The sequence below is a fragment of the Bombina bombina genome, chromosome 4 (assembly GCF_027579735.1).
Source record: "Bombina bombina isolate aBomBom1 chromosome 4, aBomBom1.pri, whole genome shotgun sequence".
Classification (NCBI taxonomy): Eukaryota; Metazoa; Chordata; class Amphibia; order Anura; family Bombinatoridae; genus Bombina; species Bombina bombina.
The window spans coordinates 1,005,879,700-1,005,901,615 of NC_069502.1; the positions used below are offsets into that span (position 1 = coordinate 1,005,879,700).

Below are 21,916 nucleotides of genomic sequence, written 5' to 3' on the forward strand. Positions count from 1 at the left end.
ATTCAAGATGGTTACTGTAGGACTATCCTGCCTTTTGTTTAGCAAGGGCATTATATGTCTACAATAGATTTACAGGATGTGTATCTGCATATTCCGATTCATCCAGATCACTTTTAGTGTCTGCGATTCTCTTTTTAGACAAGCATTACCAGTTTTGTGGCTCTACCGTTTGGCCTAGCCTCAGTTCCAAGAATTTTTTTCAAAAGTTCTCGGTGCCCTTCTTTCTGTAATCAGAGAATAGGGTTTTGGTATTTCCTTATTTGGACGATATCTTGGTACTTGCTCAGTCTTCTCATTTTCGAAGAATCTCATACGAATCGACTTGTGTTGTTTCTTCAAGTTCATGGTTGGAGGATCAATTTACCAATCAGTTCATTGATTCCTCAGACAAGGGTAACCTTTTTAGGTTTCTAGATAAATTCAGTGTCTATGACTCTGTCCTTGTCAGACAGGAGAAGTTTAACATTGATATCAGCTTGTCAAAACCTTCAGTCACAATCATTCCCTTTGGTAGCCTTATGCATGGAAATGTTGGGTCTTAGGACTGCCGCATCAGATGCGTTCTCCTTTGCTCGTTTTCACATGCGACCTCTTCAGCTCTGTATGCTGAACCAATGGTTACTCAAAGATATCTCAATTAATATCTTTAAACCGATTTTACGACACTCTCTGACATGGTGGACAGATCACCATCGTTTAGTTCAGGGGGCTTCTTTGTTCTTCCGACCTGGACTATAATCTCAACAGATGCAAGTCTTACAGGTTGGGGAGCTGTGTGGGGGTAGCTGACGGCACAAGGGGTTTGGAAATCTCAGGAGGTGAGATTTCCGATCAATATTTTGGAACTCCGTGCAATTTTCAGAGCTCTTCAGTCTTGGCCTCTTCTGAAGAGAGAGTTGTTCATTTGTTTTCAGATAGACAATGTCACTACTGTGGCATACATCAATCATCAAGGAGGGACTCACAGTCCTCTGGCTATGAAAGAAGTATCTCGAATTTTGGTTTGGGCGGAATCCAGCTCCTGTCTAATCTCTGCGGTTCATATCCCAGGTATGGACAATTGGAAAGCGGATTATCTCAGTCGCCAAACGTTGCATCCGGGCGAATGGTCTCTTCACCCAGAGGTATTTCTTCAGATTGTTCAAATGTGGGAACTTCCAGAAATAGATCTGATGGCTTTTCATCTAAACAAGAAACTTCCCAGGTATCTGTCCAGATCCCGGGATCCTCAGGCGGAGGCAGTGGATGCATTATCTCTTCCTTGGAAGTATCATCCTGCCTATATCTTTCCGCCTCTAGTTCTTCTTCCAAGAGTAATCTCCAAGATTCTGAAGGAATGCTCGTTTGTTCTGCTGGTAGCTCCGGCATGGCCTCACAGGTTTTGGTATGCGGATCTTGTCCGGATGGCCTCTTGCCAACCGTGGACTCTTCCGTTAAGACCAGACCTTTTGTCTCAAGGTCCTTTTTTCCATCAGGATCCTTAAATTTAAAGGTATGGAGATTGAACGCTTGATTCTTGGTCAAAGAGGTTTCTCTGACTCTGTGATTAATACTATGTTACAGGCTCGTAAATCTGTATCCAGAGAGATATATTATAGAGTCTGGAAGACTTGTATTTCTTGGTGTCTTTCTCATCATTTTTCTTGGCATTCTTTTAGAATACCGAGAATATTACAGTTTCTTCAGGATGGTTTAGATAAGGGTTTGTCCGCAAGTTCCTTGAAAGGTCAAATCTCTGCTCTTTCTGTTCTTTTTCACAGAAAGATTGCTATTCTTCCTGATATTCATTGTTTTGTACAAGCTTTGGTTCGTATAAAGCCTGTCATTAAGTCAATTTCTCCTCCTTGGAGTTTGAATTTGGTTCTGGGGGCTCTTCAAGCTCCTCCATTTGAACCTATGCATTCATTGGATATTAAATTACTTTCTTGGAAAGTTTTGTTCCTTTGGGCCATCTCTTCTGCCAGAAGAGTTTCTGAATTATCTGCTCTTTCTTGTGAGTCTCCTTTTCTGGTTTTTCATCAGGATAAGGCGGTGTTGCGAACTTCTTTTGAATTTTTACCTAAGTTGTGAATTCCAACAACATTAGTAGAGACATTGTGGTTCCTTCATTATGTCCTAATCCTAAGAATTCTAAGGAGAAATCGTTGCATTCTTTGGATGTTATTAGAGCTTTGAAATATTATGTTGAAGCTACTAAGTCTTTCCGAAAGACTTCTAGTTTATTTGTTATCTTTTCCGGTTTTAGAAAGGCCAGAAAACTTCTGCCATTTCTTTGGCATCTTGGTTGAAATCTTTAATTCATCTTGCCTATGTTGAGTCGGGTAAGACTCCGCCTCATAGGATTACAGCTCATTCTACTAGGTCAGTTTCTACTTCCTGGGCGTTTAGGAATGAAGCTTCGGTTGATCAGATTTGCAAAGCGGCAACTTGGTCCTCTTTGCATACTTTTACCAAATTCTACCATTTTGTTGTATTTTCTTCTTCTGAAGCAGTTTTTGGTAGAAAAGTACTTCAGGCAGCGGTTTCAGTTTGAATCTTCTGCTTATGTTTTTCATTAAACTTTATTTTGGGTGTGGATTATTTTCAGCAGGAATTGGCTGTCTTTATTTTATCCCTCCCTCTCTAGTGACTCTTGTGTGGAAAGATCCACATCTTGGGTAGTCATTATCCCATACGTCACTAGCTCATGGACTCTTGCTAATTACATGAAAGAAATCATAATTTATGTAAGAACTTACCTGATAAATTCATTTCTTTCATATTCGCAAGAGTCCATGAGGCCCGCCCTTTTTTTGTGGTGGTTATGATTTTTTTGTATAAAGCACAATTATTCCAATTCCTTATTTTATATGCTTTCGCACTTTTTTCTTATCACCCCACTTCTTGGCTATTCGTTAAACTGAATTGTGGGTGTGGTGAGGGGTGTATTTATAGGCATTTTAAGGTTTGGGAAACTTTGCCCCTCCTGGTAGGAATGTATATCCCATACGTCACTAGCTCATGGACTCTTGCTAATATGAAAGAAATGAATTTATCAGGTAAGTTCTTACATAAATTATGTTTTTCTCAGTTCATGGGCAGTTATTTTGCGCCTTGGTTTTTCCACACGCTTCTTGCGACCCTGTTGACTATTTTGAATGAAACGCTTGATTGTTCGATGATCACGCTTCAGAAGCTTTGCAATTTTAAGAGTGCTGCATCCCTCTGCAAGATATCTCACTATTTTTGACTTTTCTGAGCCTGTCAAGTCCTTCTTTTGACCCATTTTGCCAAAGGAAAGGAAGTTGCCTAATAATTATGCACACCTGATATAGGGTGTTGATGTCATTAGACCACACCCCTTCTCATTACAGAGATGCACATCACCTAATATGCTTAATTGGTAGTAGGCTTTCGAGCCTATACAGCTTGGAGTAAGACAACATGCATAAAGAGGATGATGTGGTCAAAATACTCATTTGCCTAATAATTCTGCACTCCCTGAAGTTTTGATAGGTAAATATAAAAAAGGCTCTATTTCTGTTTAAATTTAGTGATGGCAAAAATGCTCTGGTCTTTTGGGGAAGTTTTAGTCTGAAATGACCGGTCCTTAAGGGGTTAAACTTTAATGCCTTTTCTCCCTGAGGATATAGGATCTAAATGAAAGAATAGAGCAATAAGTCATTTTTATTCCTTTCATTAATCAAGGAGCCAAAAGTCCTATTCATCATCACATAATCCAGAATCTTTTAAATTTTTCCTTGACGTCCAATCATATTTGGAAAAATGCTGAACAGTTGTTTTATTTTATTAAAAGCCATCTTACACTTCCAAATCTGCTTGAAGGTGTGTCCCCTGACCCAAATCTTCTAGAAGGGAGCAGGGTACACCTGTTTCGGGACGCCTGGTCTCAATTGTTTCAGGGTCCCTGGGGTAAAGAATCATGCCTGACGGTTTTTCTTCTGTCTCTCTAGTTTCAAAGGACCATGTTAAGGCATAAGCCTTCCTGGAACTCATGGGCATGATAGTTCCAATACCTGGATTTGAATAAGGTCAGGGTTTTTTGTTCTTTTTACTCCAATCTTTTTATTGTTCCCAAGAAAGAGGGGACTTATATACCTTTTCTATTTTTTAAGGCCCCTTGGATTTTAAAGTGAGAGTTTCTGTTTTGCTGGTCAAATCCCCAAACCTTCTCTCTGGGGGCATCCTTCGAACGTCCGACCTAGACTACAGTCACAACAGACTCAATTCTCTCGGTTTGGGGTTCAGTATATGTGATTAGGAGTGCACAAGGAGTTTAGTCTCCTCAGGAGACCAGGTTTTAATAAATATCATAGAAATATGTGCAGTCTTCAGAGCCCTTCATTGTTGGCCTCTCTTGAAAGAGGAGACTTCTCTGTGTTTTCAATCAGACAATGTCACCACAGTGGCTTTTATCTGACATCAAGGGGGAACTCACAATTCCCCAGAGATGGAGGCTTCCAGTATTTTGACTTTGGCAGAAAGCCTATGCACAGTTTAGACCTTCAGTTTTTGTCCTGGAAGGTAACATTCAGTTTCTCTTCTGGAAGGTACTGTTTCTTTTAGCAATATCTTCTGCCAGAAGATTTTCCGAATTGTCTGCTATTTTACAAGCTTTCTTATCTAGTTTTTCATCAGGATAAGGTGTGTTTTTTGTTTTGTTTTTACCTAATGTGGTTCCTTCTGATGGCATCAATTGGTTAAATGTTCTTTCTCTGTGTCTTAATCCACAAAATTAAAAAAAAAAAGTTACTACATAATGTAGATGTAGTAAGAGCTTTGAAATTCTGTTTACAAGCTACAAGGAATTTTTGACAATCCCCTAATTTGTTCATTCATTTTAGGTCTATGTAGAGGCCAGAAGGCCACAGACATTTCTTTAGCTTCTTGGCTTAAACTCTTGATTCACAAGGATTTCATGGAGGCGGAGTTTCCTCCATAACAAATTACAGCACATTTGACTAGATCAGTTTCCATTTCCTGTGCTATCAAATTTGAGGCTTCTGTAGAACAAATTTGCAATATGGTCATTCTTATATACCTTTACTAAATTCTAACAATTTGATGTTTTTGCTGCTTTTTCAGAAGCAGCTTTTTTATAGGAAAATCCTCCAGGCAGCAGTGCCTGGAAATTATCAGGGGTCAAGTCGAGCGGCAACGCATGGGAACGGAGTTCCTGCACTATTTTTGCAGGAGGAACTAAGTTCCCTCTGGACAGAGAACAGAAATGCTTCAGTAAACACTACTGCTGCTAAAGGGAGGAGCTAGAAGGTCTGTTAGAGGGATAGTGAGATCCTGTAGTAATGGGCAGTAACATTTCCTACAATACACTGCACTGTGTGGAACACACTGTGAGGAACACACTGTGATTACATTTCTGTGTGGCTTGCTCCGGGGTTATTTAGCTCCCCTCAGCAGAAATAGGACTATTGCACCTTAAGTGGTGAGACTGTGACAGAAGAGGATTCTCAGGCCCAGAGACAACCATTCAACCCTTTATTGGATTTAATTTGCTTTCATTAACCCAAGTGTATAGATGGACATATAAATACAGTATGTGTTTGTGTGTATATATAAAACAATATTAATTGTGAGGGAGATAGACAAGACGTGAGTTCCCACACTTTTTTTGTAGGACTTGACCCCTGGAAATTATGTACCTGCTTTTTCAAAATTTAAGTCCCACCTAACATTACTAGTGGAATCCACAGCTTGGGTATTAGTTTCTAGGAGTAATAGCTCGTTGACGTTCACCTACAAAATGTATGCGTACCTGATAAATTTATTTATTTCATGATGTTGAGTCCATGAGACTCTTCCAGTTTTATATTGTATAAAATTACTTTTTATTTTAGCAGCAGTTCTAGTTTGCACCTCATTTTCCCTGCTTTGTCTTTTCCTAGCTTTCTTTTTCTCCTTGAAAAGGACTAGCATACCAGAGGGGTGGGAATGTTTGCCTCCTCTTAGTGGCCAGGAGATGAATCCCAGGAGTAAATGACTTGTGGGCTCTCGCCACCATTAAATAAATGAATTTATCAGGTAAGCTTAAAGTGATTATAAAGTTTAATGAATAAGTGCCCCGTATGTAAATATAATCTTAAAAACCGGGTCACTTTCAGTCATTAAACTTTAGAAAGACGCTTATTTTTTAAAATGCTTACCTTTGCATTATGGTAAGCATAACGCTGATCCTCCGCCCGCAGCTCCTGCTTTCTTTTGCAGATCGATGATGAATCTGGCTTCCTCCAATCGTTGTGTGCCCCCTTTGGCATATAGCTCATGAGGTACACGATTGAAGGAAACCGGATCGTCATCAATATGCTAATGAAACCAGGAGCTGCGGCCGGAGGATCAGCGTTGCATTTACCATAACGCAAAGGTAAGTATTCTAAAGTATTTTGTTTCCTTGCACAAACAGTGCAATGTAGCTTAACCCATTGACGACAGCTGACCTACACTGTAGGCCAGCTGGCTGTTGTGCTTCCAGGGGTATGAGACCTGTGCTGTTGAAGCCCCTTGCGACCTTTCCTTACGAAAAAATAACACTATGTAGCTAATCAAGATGTTTTCTGTGCCTGTATGTACTCTGTAGAGCAAAGAAATTAGTCATCATGCAGAAGTGTGTACTTTAAGGAAAAGCCCACATCTTCCAGCACCATGCTGTATTGTTTAAGAGCAATACAGAAATTACAACTAGCGTACAGTCTACATATAAATTCTGGTAACAACATTTGCTAATAAAATTTCTTTTTTTTCTCTCTTATAGTTGCTTTTATTGAGAGGCTATGCTTTTAATCACTCTGCTGATTTTGAGACGGTTCGTATGATCAAAGAAAAGCTTTGTTACGTTGGATACAACATTGAACAAGAACAGAAACTAGCTTTAGAGACCACAGTCCTTGTGGAGTCTTACACTGTGAGTATTAAGCTCATGCTACATGCATGCTTCTAGGTTAGTGGAAGTTGTACAACATTGTTTTATTGGTAAGATATGCAGGTATGTGTGCATATGCCTGCATTATTGAGCAATGAATTGCAGGGCATATCAATACTTACATTAGGAGAATCAAATACAAAACTAATTTGGAACTGGACTATGTTTGCATTTACATGGGTCTGATATCAGATTGTGACAGACAATAAAATGTCACGAGTGATTGTAATAGTTATGTATTTTGAAACTGATTCCTGCGTTGTCACTAGCCACCAATAGAGCTGTGTGGGTGTTTTTCTTTATCTGCCAGTGAACTATCTGATATACCAGCTGTGCACAATTATGCTTCCTATAAGACCGTGCATGCAATAGACTAAACAAGATGTTTTACATTCCTGCGTGCAATGACTTTTCTGTAGGTAGTGAACTAGCTGGTCCACTTTTGGGCTTTCTCCATGTAGCTTCTAGTTGGAAATGCTCACTGTTTCCTCTACTGAGCTGTTTTCTCAGGCCATGCACACAATTTCATAACCATATACAGTATGATTGGGCTAAGTAAGTGACTTACCAGTTGTGCTCAAAACTTATTTTGGGGGATTTTGGGATTGCTAAAACTAATATTTCTCAGGTGAACTATGCTGCTAAGCAGGTTATTTTATAATATTGCAGCTATGGCTGTGCGATATTTCATGAAATATTGTGATTTTATTAAAATCATTTATTTAACATACATTTATTCCTATTATATATAAGATTCTTATAGCAAAACATCCCTTCCAAGTCCCACACCTCAGGGCGGATAGAAAGATTCCTGAAACTTTATTTAATGGAGCAGCAGCCCAAAGACTGAACCAAGAAAATAGCGCAGTAGTCAAGTGTGCTCTAGGTGTCAGATATTTCATCATTACACACACACATAGGAACTTTAGGTATCAGTTAAATTACCTTTAAAAAAAAAACTAAATTTAATTTTGTTACAAATTCTGTCAAGCCTGGTATTTTGTCAAAACACACACACATCCTACCTTATCCAGCACCAAAAAGCCCCCCCCCAAAAAAATCATAATATCAAATCTTAGTGGAAGGAAATTGTTGACAACTCGATCACCATAGCATATTTATAAATTAAACTAAAAACAAAATACATACAGCATGTAGTGTGTATATATAGCAAGACATGAAAACGGTTAAACTTTCCTGCATTCTAACTTGCTGGGTGATGCTTTAATACCGGTTTATTTTGTGCGTTGCATTTGAGGCTTCTGCTTTAACTATTGCTGGATTGTGTACACCTTTATGCAAGGACTTATTGTTTATGATTAGAGCTGTGGGTATATGTCTCCAAGAGTGGATTGTTAGTGTGAGGTGCCACTTTTTTCATGACTTTCTATATACTCAATTCTGTATGTACTTTGCCAAAGCAGGAATAGCAGAATAAATAGTTACCTTGCACCTCAGCACAGCACTAGAGCATGGCGGCCGCTCCTCCCACATAATGTCCGGCTATATCAGAAACATCTGTATGGTGCTGAGATAAAATACCCACTAAATGCAGTTAACCCCAAGACTACCCAAGAGGCTGCAGCATATTTACACTGCAGTTCTCTTTGGTAGTCATGGGGTTAGCCTCATTTACTACGCATTTTATGTTATCAAGGCACAAATGTAACCGATTCCAGCAGTAAAGAGACAGCCCAGTAGCAGACTGTGGATAAACGGCCTTGTGCTGCATAATTTATTTAGTTGCCATGCTGGAGTAGCTGCGGCCACTTTCTGCTTGAGATCCCAGTGTACTGATAAAGGATCACTGCTCAGCTGACTCTGTACAACTGCTGCTGCTCTACAAGATGCTTCCTTACATGAATGTAACCGCTGTACTGATAGGTCAGATGCAGCATTGTGTACTGTCTGTATATAATAACTCCTGCAGGGGAAAACAAAGGCTTCTTTACCTCGTTCCCACAAGAAGCAATCACTGATCACTCCTCTAGAGGGGCTGAACCAGGTGATGCTTCCTACTCTGCCCCCCCCAGACATAATAATAATATTTGTTTTTCTTCTTTTTTTTTTTAACTTTTTATCTTGACTTAAAATGAGCCCTGCTCCTGTCCATGAATCCAATAGAGGCATATAGCAGTAGGGGTGGCTGCTCCTTTCAGAAATGCTGTGCCTTGCTGATATCAAATACATTGTAGATGCAGTTAACCCAGCAGCTAGCTATCAGAGGGGACTACAGTTTTAGCCTTTTTTGCAGCCGTGGGGTTAACTGCATCTGCTATTTATTTGAGCCGTTTCTCAGAGAGCAGGAAATTGTGTGGGAGGTTTCATAATGATTACGTACCCTAAGTTTCAGACTGCAGACGTCCCTAGGGGGAAATATAAGTAAGTGTCTTTCCCTCCTCTTCACTCTCCTGCATGGGCTCTGCTTTTAGACTTCTATAGATTGATCGGCTGTTACTGAGATCACAAACAGAAAGTAGTTAAACAGCCATTTTGCAAATGTGTGCTAAAAGCAACCACTAGATGGAGCTAGTTTGCAAGAAATCGCATACAAATCAATGCAGTACAGACACATCTGAAGATTTTATTATTTTTTTTCTCAGAAAATCGCGTACTCTTGCGGTTTTAAAACTGCAGTGATTAATTGTGGTTTAAAACCGCATCAGCGATTAATCGTGCAGCCCTACTCCACATGGCATATTTGGGAAAACTAAAATAGGACTGCGACTAGTGTGCGGATCCAGTAAGTTGAGCCACCAAGAGGGCTCAGCATGATCTAGTTAGCACATTGGAATGTGGGGGTGATCTCTGCCATGTGGTGCATTCTGTGTTTTGTGGCATTGAGAAGAAGCTGACTGGTTTTCTGAATCGGAGTTGCTGCCTTTGGAACTCATGGAGAGGACATAGATGTTCATGTAATTGGAAAGACTGTTCTGCTACTTCAGTTAATGTTTTGGTTTGTTCACAATTTAAACGTATTAGTTCATGTGCTATACACGGTCAGACTGTCTTGTAACAATAAATATCCACAAACGCCAAAATGCACCTTTATGTCAGGGATAGCTCTGTTTTAAATGTCTGTTTCCTGTTCTCTTTATTATACAGCTTCCAGATGGCAGAGTAATTAAAGTTGGCGGAGAGCGCTTTGAAGCACCAGAAGCTCTCTTCCAGCCTCATCTTATTAATGTTGAAGGTGTTGGCGTTGCTGAATTACTGTTTAACACCATCCAGGCAGCTGACATTGATACACGGTGAGATTCTATATGTACTCTGTACTTTCATTCTAGCCATTTGAAAAAATGCATTCAGGGCTTGACCCTACAAAACTAAAATTGATGTTAAAGGGACAGTTTACTCAACCATGTTCTCCCCTTTAATTTCTTCCCAATAATCCACTTTACCTGCTGGAGTGTATTAAATTGTTTACAAGTATTTCCATTACTCTTATATTGGCATTTGAAATAGTTGATTTAGCCGGTTGTTTCCCCACCTACCCTGAAAGTTTTTGGTCTTTAGGCCATGCTGTGTAAACACAGCCAGCAGAAGAAATTACACTCCCAGCGGGGTATAGAAGAGAGAAAGTAATAAAATGTTAATTTTCCATTGTTCTCTACAAGTATTGGTGATTTAATTTATGGACAGATATAAGATAAAGAAGCAGGTATATGTACACAAACTGGTAAAGTAATGAGATCTGATTATACCTACAAGCTTAACCCATTTTATTATGTTGTGGCTTCAAAACACAAAATAAACTTCTTAATATAGGCAAATAAACCTTAAAAAGCAAATTCTCATACATTTTTATACTCTACATTGGGTAAAAAAAGTAATTGGAAACACATTAAGGGAAAAACAATTGTATTGTATACTGTCCCTTTAATCCCTTAGTGACCAGACCATTTTTCAATTTTCTTACCATTAGGGACAAGGGCTATTTTTAAATTTCTGCGGTGTTTGTGTTTAGCTGTAATTTTCCTCCTTTTTACGGTACCTACACATTTATATACCATTTTTCTTGCCATTAAATGGGCTTTCTAAAGGTACCATTATTTTCATCATATCATATATATAATTTACTATAAAAAAAATATAAAATATGATGAAAAAATGGAAAAAACACACTTTTTCTAACTTTGACTCCCAAAATCATCTACAACTCCGAAAAAAACTCCCATGCTAAATAGTTTCTAAATTTTGTCCTGAGTTTAGAAATACCAAATGTTTACATGTTCTTTGCTTTTTTTGCAAGTTATAGGGTAATAAGTACAAGTAGCACTTTGCTATTTCCAAACCATTTTTTTTTTGCCACCATTTTACCGTCAAATGCGATCAAATTTTTTTTTTTTTATCTTTTTCACAAACTTTAGGTTTCTCACTGAAATTATTTACAACAGCTTGTGCAATTATGACACAAATGGTTGTAAATACTTCTCTGGGATCCCCTTTGTTAAGAAATAGCAGACATTTGTGGCATTGGCATTACTTTTTGGTGATTAGAAGACCGCGAAATGCTGCTGCGCACCACACTTGTATTATGCCCAGCAGTGAAGGGGTTAATTAGGTAGCTTTTAGGGTGCTTGTAGGGTAAATTTTAAATTTAGTGTAGAGATCAGCCTCCCACCTGACACATCAGACCCCCTGATCCCTCCCAAACAGCTCTCTTCCCTCCCCCACCCCACAATTGTCCCCGCCATCTTAAAGGGATATTCCAGCCAAAATTGGAAACCACATGGGTGCATTTCAGGTATTGAACAGAAGCAATTTTGTAATATACATGCATTGGTAAAAATGCTTCTAATCAAAGCTATAGCTTTTTCAAAAGTGTATTTAAGTATGCACCGTGCACCAGCATTTTAAACACAACACTTGTTTGGGGAGCCTAAGGTGCTTGTACTATCTGGTAATGACTTTTATTTTAATTGCTGACATGATTCAAGCCCCACTGATGATCTGAACAGCTGCATTATTTAAAATGTGGGTGCAGTAACAATATCTAGCAGTGCTTCACATGCAGAAAAAAAATGTTAACACTAAAACAGTAATAACTCTTAATAGAAGCATTTTTGCCAATACATGTATATTGAAAATGTTTCTATTCAAAGATGCAATAAATCTATGTGCATTTTGAATGGAATGCCCCTTTTAAGTACTGGCAGAAAGTCTGCTAGTACTAAAATAAAAAGGCATTTATTATATTTTATTTTATTATTTTTGTAATATTTATTCTGCAATGTTGGATCCCCCTTAGCCCCTGACCCCCCAAACAGCTCTCTAACACTCCCCACTCTACCTATATGTGGCCATCTTGGCTACTGGCAGCTGTCGGCCACTACCCAGTTTGCTGAATTCTTTTTATTTTTTTATCTCAAATATTTTTTCTGTAGTGTAGCTGCCCCCCCCCCCCTCAATTGCCCCCCCCCCTCCCAGATCCCTTTCAACGTTTATTCCCCCCTCCCTCCTTCCCATACATTTCAATATAAATGTAGCTCCCGCTCCCGCACAATTGCACTCACTTGAAGGAAACTGGAACCGACCAGTGATGAGCCGCCCCCACCCGCCTCCCTGCTATGGCTCCCACCCACCAATGATCAGCACCATTGCTGGCCGATGCAGAGAGGGCCACGGAGTCTCTCTCTCTGCATTGGTGGGTAAAAAAGGGTATTGCAGCGATTCTTCTATATCGAGGCATTCCTGCAATAACTTGAAAGCGGCTGGTACGTGTCGGGCACATCCTTGGTCCCTAACTGACACTTTTTGTAGCATGTGTCTGACACGTCCTTGGTCGTTAAAGGGACATGAAACACAAACTTTTTTCTTTCATAATTCAGATAGCGCATACTATTTTAAACAACTTTCCAATTTACTTCTATTATCAAATTTGCTTCATTTGCTAGCTGAACAAATCTGGTAAGCTAGTAAGAGACATATATGTGCATTGTGCAGCCACCAATTAGCAGCTAGCTCCCAGTAGTGCATTGCTGCTTCTGAGCCTACCTTTGCATCATTCTCTTGCTTTCCCTTGAAAATCATACAAATTAGATAATGCAAGTAAATTGGGAAGCTGTTTAAAATTGTATGCTCTATTTAAATCATACAATAAAAAAAGTGTTTCTTTCTAATGACATGGTGAGTCCACGGATCATATCTAATTACTATTGGGAATATCACTCCTGGCCAGCAGGAGGAGGCAAAGAGCACCACAGCAAAGCTGTTAAATATCACCTCCCTTCCCTCCAACCCCAGTCATTCTCTTTGCCTACGTGAAAAGCAAGGAGGTGGTAAAGTTTAGGTGTCTGAAAGAAGATTCTTCAATCAAGATTTTATTATTTTGAAGCAGAGCAAGATTGTCCTGCTTCCTCCTGGGGTTTAGCCGTAGCCCATGTCAGTCTCTTCAGTAGAGCAGTGGTGGCTTTTAAGTAATTGGGAACTTGTGGGGTATAATCCCCACTGTGCCTCTCAATCAGTTATTGCTGCCCTAATTTGAAAGCCTGAGTAAGATTATTCAGTTTTTCTTCTTTCCATATAATTGAGCTGTCCTGATGCTGGGCAGATTTACATTGAAGTAAGTGCCAATTTTTATTTTCCGAAAGAAAAAGGGAAATCCTGGCACTTCTGCTTCCTGTGTGTCCCGGATGCTGAATATCCATTGCGTAGCTCCTCAGAGGACGGTTCAGCGATCTCTAGAGCCGGCTGGTGCAGCTGTGGTTGAAGTCCGGATCGCTATCTACTATTGATTCCTGCAGCCAGCAGGACAGGTAGGCACTTCAGCAGAGCTTGCTGAGGTGTGGAGGTTGCCTTTTTTTCTGTAGAGCCGCTGCTTTGCTGTTAAAGAAATAAAATGTCTGTTTGAATTTAAAAGGGACAGTAAAGTTTTTGTCACAATTAAATTCTGAGTTGATATAAGGTTTTTTTTATGCTGCTCTGCTGTTAAAGAAATAAAGTGTCTGTTTAAATTTAAAGGGACAGTAACGTTTTTGTCACATTAAAATTCTAAGTTGATATAAGAGAATTTTTTTTTTGTCTGGGGATTTTCTTTTTGGTAAAGATGGACAAAGAGGCCCTGTAAAATGTTACTTGTGGTTTGTGTTTTGATGCTAATGTAGAACCGCCAATCCCTTTTTGTTCCTCATGTATTGAGAAAACATTGCATTTACAGGGATAGACTTTTTGATACTGAGCCATCATTATCTAAGCTGAGGTTGTTCAGGAGTCTCCTGTTCAAGACATGCCACAGCTTTCCCCTCAAATGTCCCAAACTTTATCGTCTACACATGCAGTGCCCTGCGCTTACTCTCACACTCCGGTTGGAGTTAAGTTACAAGACATTGCTACCCACATATCCTCTGCGGTAACTGATGCGCTGTCTGCCTTTCCCATGCTGCAGGGAAAGCGCAAGAGGAAATCTATGGAGTCAGTGAGTAAGGTTTCTGACGCAGTTGTGGCTATTCCGATTGTTCCTTCCCAGAAATTCGAGGAGGAAGATACTTCGGTAGCATCTGAGCGTGAAGACTCAATTCCTTCTGCTGATGCTTAAGTTGTATCCTTCAGCTAGAACACCTCCGGTTGTTACTTAAGGAGGTTTCGGCCACCTTGGACAACTCTGACATGACTGTTGTAGTCAATCCTAAGAAGTCTAGTAAGTTAAACAAACACTTTGACATTCCTTACTCGCTGGAGGTTTTTCCGGTTCCAGACCGGGCAACAGAGATTATTGCCCGGGAATGATAGAGACCGTGTATCCCTTTTTCTCCATCCCCAATTTTTAAGAAGATGTTTCCTATAGCTGACTCTATCAAGGAGTCTTGGCAGACGGTCCCCAAAATGGAAGGGGCAATTTCCACTTTGGCTAAGAGAACCACTATTCCCATAGAGGATAGCTGTTCCTTTAAGGATCCTATGGATAAGAAGTTGGAAGGGTTACTTAAAAAGATGTATGTACACCAGGGTTTACAATGGCAACCTGCGGTGTGTATTGCTATTGTCACCAGTGCGGCGGCATACTGGTTTGATGCGTTGTCTGAATCTTTCCAGACAGATACTCCCCTTGAGGAGATCCAGGATAGGATCAAGGCTCTTAAGTTGGCCAATTCCTTTATTAAGGATGCTTCCCTACAAGCTATTAAGTTGGGAGCAAAGCTTCCTAGTTTTGCAGTACTGGCCCCCAGAGCTTTAGGGTTGAAATCATGGTCTGCGGATGTGTCGTCTAAGCTTTTGGCGATAATCATGGTCTGCGGATGTGTCATTTCCTCCCTCAGGATAAGAGGAATAAGCAGAAGGGACGTCAGAGTAATTTTCGTTCTTTTCGAAACTTCAAGGATAAATCTTCCTCTTCCTTTGCCAAGCAAGAACAGTCCAAGCCTTCCTGGAGGTCCAACCAGTCTTGGAGCAAGGGGAAGCAATCTAAGAAGCCTGTTAGTGACTCAAAGTCAGCATGAAGGGTCTGCCCCTGATTCGGGACAAGATCTTGTGGAGGGCAGACTGTCTTTCTTCGCTCAGGCTTGGGTTTGGGATGTACCGGATCCCTGGGCAGTAGAAATCATGTCCTGGGGATACAAACTAGAGTTCAAAGGGACAGGCTTCTGCTCTCCAGATTATTTGTAGACCAGATAAAAAGAGAGGTGTTCTTACACTGTCCGGGACCTTTCCGACCTAGGAGTGATAGTTCCTGTCCCAATGCAGGAACAGGGTCTGGGATTCTACTCCAATCTGTTTGTGGTTCCCAAAAAAGAGGGAACTTTCAGGCCAATTTTAGATCTCAAAAGTCTAAACAAGTTCCTCAGGGTACCGTCCTTCAAGATAGAAACTATTCGTTCCATTCATCCCTTGGTTCAAGAAGGTCAATTCATGACAACTGTAGATTTAAAGGATGCATACCTACATGTTCCCATCCACAGGGATCATCACAAGTTCTGAGGTTCGCCTTTCTAGACAAACACTTCCAGTTTGTGGCTCTTCCATTCGGCCTTACCACAGCTCCCAGAATTTTCTCAAAAGTCCTGGGAGCCCTGTTGGCGGTGCTCCGGTTGCGGGGCATTGCAGTGGCGCCTTATCTGGACGACATTCTTGTCCAGGCGCCATCCTTCCATCAAGCAAGCTCCCACACGGAGATGTTATCTTTTCTGCCTTCCTACGGATGGTAGGTGAATTTGGGAAAGAGTTCCTTGATAGCAGCTACAAGGGTAATGTTATTGGGAATTCCTTATCAATGAAAATATTTCTGACGGAGGTCAGAAAAACAAAGAATTTCTACTCTTGCCTTGCCCTTCAATCCTTTCCCTCGGCCGTCAGTGGCCTAATGTATGGAGGTAGTGGGTCTGATGGTAGCTGCCATGGACGTCATTCCGTTTGCCCGATTCCATCTCAGACCTCGGCAGTTATGCATGCTCAAACAATGGAATGGGGACTATGCGCATCTGTCTCCACGTTTACATCTGGATCAGGCGACCAAGAGATTCTCTTCCTTGGTGGTTATCTCAGGAGCATCTCTCCCAGGGAACCTGCTTCCGCAGACCTTCCTGGGTGATTGTGACCACGGATGCCAGCCTGTTGGGATGGGGAGCAGTCTGGGGCTCACTAAAGGCTCAGGGGACGTGGTCAAGGGGGTCTTTTCTCCCCATAAACATCCTAGAGCTGAGGGAAATCTTCAATGCTCTTCTGGCCTGGCCTTAGTTAGCTTCAGCCCGGTTTCTCAGGTTCCAGTTGGACAACATAACTTCAGTGGCTTACATTAACCATCAGGGAGGAACTCTGAGTTCCTTGGCCATGACAGAGGTAGCCAAAATTATTCAGTGGGTGGAGGCCCACAACTGCTGTCTATCTCCGATCCACATTCCAGGAGTGGACAATTGGGAATTTTCTGAACAGATAGACCTTTCACCCGGGAAAGTGGGAACTCCATCCGGAGGTGTTTTCCAACTTGATTCTCAAATGGCGGCAGCCGAAGCTGGATCTCATGGCATCTCGACTGAGAACGAACAATAGCATAATAGCTTGTTCTATGGCTAGTTAACACCCAAGAAGCAGCCTCTTTTTGCTCAACGTGTGCCTTTCATAGAGAAGAACTTTCCTGAAGCATATCAGCTAAAAGAACGAACACCCTGAGTTGCAATAAAAATGAACAGGCATGGAAGTTATTCTAGCTTTTGTTCTATCTCAGGAGTGCTGTTCTCTCTCTTTTGACATTTATGTAAATTACTCTTGTGTCTCCCTAAGAGTAATAGGTAATCCAGACGTGGACCCTGTGCACACATGCCCTTAGAGAGATACAACTGCACCTCACTGACGAGGATCACAGAAGGCCGAAACGATCGTCTGGGGTTGTTGCTTCCCTTGTTCAGAGAAGAATTGCCTGGTATTTCGACACTGGACTGTCATTGGGCAGGGACAGACTGATATGCTACAGGATATTTTTCTCTGTGAATGAGCATAGTGTGCTAAAAGAATGCGCACCCTGAGTTGCAATAAAAATGAACAGACATGGAAGTTATTCTAGCTTTTGTTCTATCTCAGGAGTGCTGTTTTCTCTCTTTTGACATTTATGTACTGATAGATGCTCTGGCGGTTCCTTGGAACTTCAGTCTAGCATACCTATTTTCTCAGTTCTCTCTGCTTCCATGGGTCATTGATCGAATCAAGCAGGAGAGGGCGTTGGTGATCCTCATTGCACCGGTCTGGCCTCGCAGGATCTAGTATGCAGACCTAGTGGAGATGTCATCTCTTCCACCTTGAAAACTTCCACTGAGGAAGGACCTTCTACTTCAAGGGCCCTTCCTTCATCCAAATCTTGTTTCTCTGAAGCTGACTGCTTGGAGATTGAACGCTTAATTCTATCTAAGCATGGTTTTTCTTAGTTGGTCATTGAGACCATGATTCAGGCTTGTAAGCCTGTTACCAGAAAGATTTACTATAAGATATGGCGTAAATATCTGTATTTGTGTGAATCCAGAGGCTACTCTTGGAGTAGAGTTCGGATTCCTAGAATTTTGTCTTTTCTCCAGGAGGGTCTGGAGAAGCGATTATCTGCTAGTACCTTGAACGGTCAGATTTCTGCCTTATCTATATTGTTGCATAATCATCTGGCGGACGTGCCAGATGTGCAATCCTTCTGTCAGGCCTTGGTCAGAATTGGGCCTGTGTTCAAACCTGTTACTTCTCCCTGGAGTCTTAATCTGGTTCTTAGAGTTCTTCAACAGGCGCCTATGCATTCTTTAGATATTAAGATGTTATCTTGGAAAGTTTTGTTTCTTGTTGCAATTTCTTCTGCTCATAGTCTCTGAGCTGTATGCGTTGCAGTATGAATCCCCTTACCTTATTTTTCATTCGGATAAGATAGTTCTGCATACTAAGTTAGGGTTCCTCCCTAAAGTGTTTTTTTATAGGAACATTAATCAAGAAATCGTTGTTCCTCCTTTGTGTACTAACCCTTCTTCTCAGAAAGAGTGTCTGCTAGATGTGGTGCGTGCGTTGAAATACTATTTGCAGACGACTAAGGTTTTTCGCCAGTCTTCTGATTTGTTTATTTTCTCTGGGAAACGCAAGGGTCAGAAAGCTACGGCTACTTCTCTTTCTTTGTGACTGAAGAGTATAAATCGCTTTGCCTATGCAACTGCTGTACAGCAGCCTCCTGAGAGAGTCACGGCTCATTCCACGAGGGCTGTTTCTTCTTCCTGGGCATTCAAAAATGAAGCTAATGTGGAACAGATTTGCAAGGCTGCAACTTGGTCCTCTCTACACACTTTTTCAAATTTGATACTTTTGCCTCAGCTGAGGCTTCTTTTGGGAGAAAGGTTCTTTAAGCAGTGGTGCCTTCTGTTTAGGTTCCCTGTCTTGTCCCTCCCTTATCATGTGTGTCCTCTAGCTTGGGTATTGATTCCCAAAAGTAATTAGAGATGATCCGTGGACTCACCGTGTCATTAGAAAGAAGACAAAATTTATGCTTACCTGATTTATTTATTTCTTGACACAGTGAGTCCACGGCCTGCCCTGTATTTTTACAGACAGGTTTTCTTTGTTATATAAACCTCAGGCACCTCTGCACCTTGTGTTACTCCCTTTCTCTCTTTTTCCTTCAGTCGAATGACAGGTTGGAGGGAAGCAAGGTGATATTTAACAGCTTTGCTGTGGTGCTCTTTGCCTCCTCCTGCTGGCCAGGAGTGATATTCCCAATAGTAATTAGAGATGATCCTTGGACTCACCGTGTCAAGAAAGAAAGAAATTTATCAGGTAAGCATACATTTAGTTTTTTCAAGATCCTTTAACTGTTTTAAAGAGAGATTTTAGAAGATTTGGACACAGTCTGTTTGCATTCACTGCCTACAGTGCCGTGTCAGAGACGTTAGGAAGCATTGGCCTTGTAGTACGGTTGCAGACTTGAATGTGCAAACCTGCACTGTAAGGGATTTGAAGTTGTGAACGCAGCTTCATAAATTAGCCCTTTTGTGTTGCACTTAGTTAACAAATGTATTTATATAGGTTGGTTTAAAGGGACATTCAAATGCAATAATAAGATGCTAGTGCGTATGTTAATCTCATGTGCCATTCACACTCCAGAACTGTATAAACATAAGGAGCTGCAATCCATTTTATTATGTGTTTATCATTTTTTTTTCCTTTTTTTTTTTTTAATTAAAGTTTTTAGAAATGTCAAACCAAACATTACAAATACATAGGCAACACTATTTTAGGCAATATTACACAATAAGCATTACTATGTTAGGGCACAAAAATAGAAAATAAGAATGTATAATCTATGAAATATAGTGACCTATACAACTGAAATCTCATGGTAAATTGAGGTACTCCCGCTGAACAAAGAGCCACTTTTGGACCCAACGTCGGTTATCTATGCTATGTTAGGGATTATAGGAAAACTAAAGGCCTCTCTTGGTCCTAATAAGTAGGTAATAATATAAAAACTACTTAATGTGTTAGTGGTAATAGTCAGGAGTGTACATAAACTACATAATTACACATTAGGTATTAAATAGATCTCTTTAATCCAATGATGAGAGAGGAATATAAGAACTATATACTGTATGATACCAGTTATATGCTAACATATAATGCTGAAACCTTTATTTTAAAGTATAACAACCTCCTACTATTATAGAGGCCACTCTTGGACGTATGAATATTCATTTAAACTCATGGAGGTAATCTATCATGATATAGAGCCACTTGTAGGCTGATGAAAATCATGAGCATAGCAAGTGAATTTATGTATAGGCTATACATAATATGGTGTAATGCGCTATCTGCTTGCTTGAATTCAAATGTAATATTAGGCTATTTAAGCAGGAATGATCAGGATAAATTGTCATCTATATTATGAAGGAGGTCTTGGGGAAGAACAACTAATGGACCGCTATTTTAAGATAAATAGATAATAGAGCAATAGCAATTGACAAACTATTCGAAAGTTGCTGGGTATAGCGAGATTGCTGTACTAAGATAAGAAAAGGATGTAACTTGTGGTTAGTGCAATAGAGATTGTGACACAAATTAAAAGCAACTCTAGGTGATGATTCAGTTGGAGATTATATAGATATTATTGGTTCCCTTTATCACTATGCAGGTCTATATTGTACAGGGTGTTGGGTCTCTGATACTTACAATTCTGGGAACCCCTAATTATTGTGTAATAATGGAAAACTGGTGATATAAATATCATTTATATCTGTGAGCTGCACTCACATTTCAAATTGCATCTAATAATACTAAACACCACTAGTTCCTTAGCAATATTTAAACTGTCAGCTGGAGTACAATGGAGCACTTAAGACTAAGATGATAGGGCTGCAGCCTCAATACCCTTCCACTCCGCCATTAACTATGGTAGCCAATACAAGCGCAGATGTTATCAGAGTTATAAGCTGCTATAAATAAACAATATAGGTATATCTGTGGGCTACAGTTTAAACCCAATCTACGTATTGTTTTAATAGTCATTACTACATACTTGGCAACCTTTATACGACCATTTATTTTAAAATAGGTGTGATAAAAGAATAAAATAATAAGGCTACAATCTCAATAAGTACCCATTATGCCAGCTATATTTTTTTACAAGAAATCTTGTCTAGAACATCTTGTAATCCTATATAATATATCCACAGATAAACTGAAGCTAAACATTGAAATTAAATAAAAACAAAATCTCCAAACTATTTAAAACTTAATTAGAAACCAAATAAACAAGAGCTATGAAGTCTTTAAGGGACCTAGTAAAACTGATCATCAGACATTATAGTCATCGTCCAAAAGGCAAAGTAAAGGGCAGTGTCTTGGTATTAGAGCCACTTTGTAGAGATGAAGTGTTACTAAGAATATTACCCGATGCCAGTCTTACGGCATAGTATGGTCAGAGTCCAGGTAAGCAGTCCATAAGATGCCGCCTGGGGAGCATTTCCAGTATCCAGCGAGAGTCAACTAGCAATGTAGCCAGAATAAGGGCCACTGATAGACTGCTTCCAATTGCAATTAGACGTTGGATCAGCACATTAGGGAGCCGGCCACACCCCCTGACTCATCCATCCAGATTAGTGATATATTACTGCTTTAGAGGGCTTGATCAATGTTAGATGATTCTCCAGCTTTGCTTGTATATATCTCAAGGAGCGGGACGCTCTTCCTCAGTTTAAATCCAGTGGATAGACTGACTCTAGATGGCCTCAGCAAACAAGTATCCAAGAGCTCTGGGTTCATACTCTGTACAGAAGGTAGCTCCCTTGCCAGTAATGTAGGTGAATTTAAGACTTCAACACGCAAATCGTCTTGGATGGTTGAAGTAACTGCGCAGATATCTGTTTTCTGTGGGGATCTGCCTGTTAGTCCAATCTCTGACTTTAAAGAGATCCTCAGCTTGTCCATTTTGGACATTCAATAATGTTTGTATTTCATCATATATCTCCTTCATGGTTAGCATTTGAACAGACCCTTTGCATCTGCACTAAACGGGGGAGGGGTTGCTATCTGTATAGT

General features: G+C 40.3%; 1 protein-coding gene across 1 annotated transcript in view; it reads left to right on the forward strand.

Annotated features, from left to right (window-relative positions):
* ACTR2 (actin related protein 2) overlaps positions 1-21,916 on the forward strand; it is a 160,218-nt gene that overhangs the window by 110,320 nt on the left and 27,982 nt on the right. The window contains exons 6-7 of the mRNA XM_053712095.1: positions 6,767-6,916; positions 10,040-10,185. Of these exons, the coding sequence (XP_053568070.1) occupies positions 6,767-6,916; positions 10,040-10,185 (296 nt within the window). The remainder of the gene's footprint in view (positions 1-6,766; positions 6,917-10,039; positions 10,186-21,916) is intronic.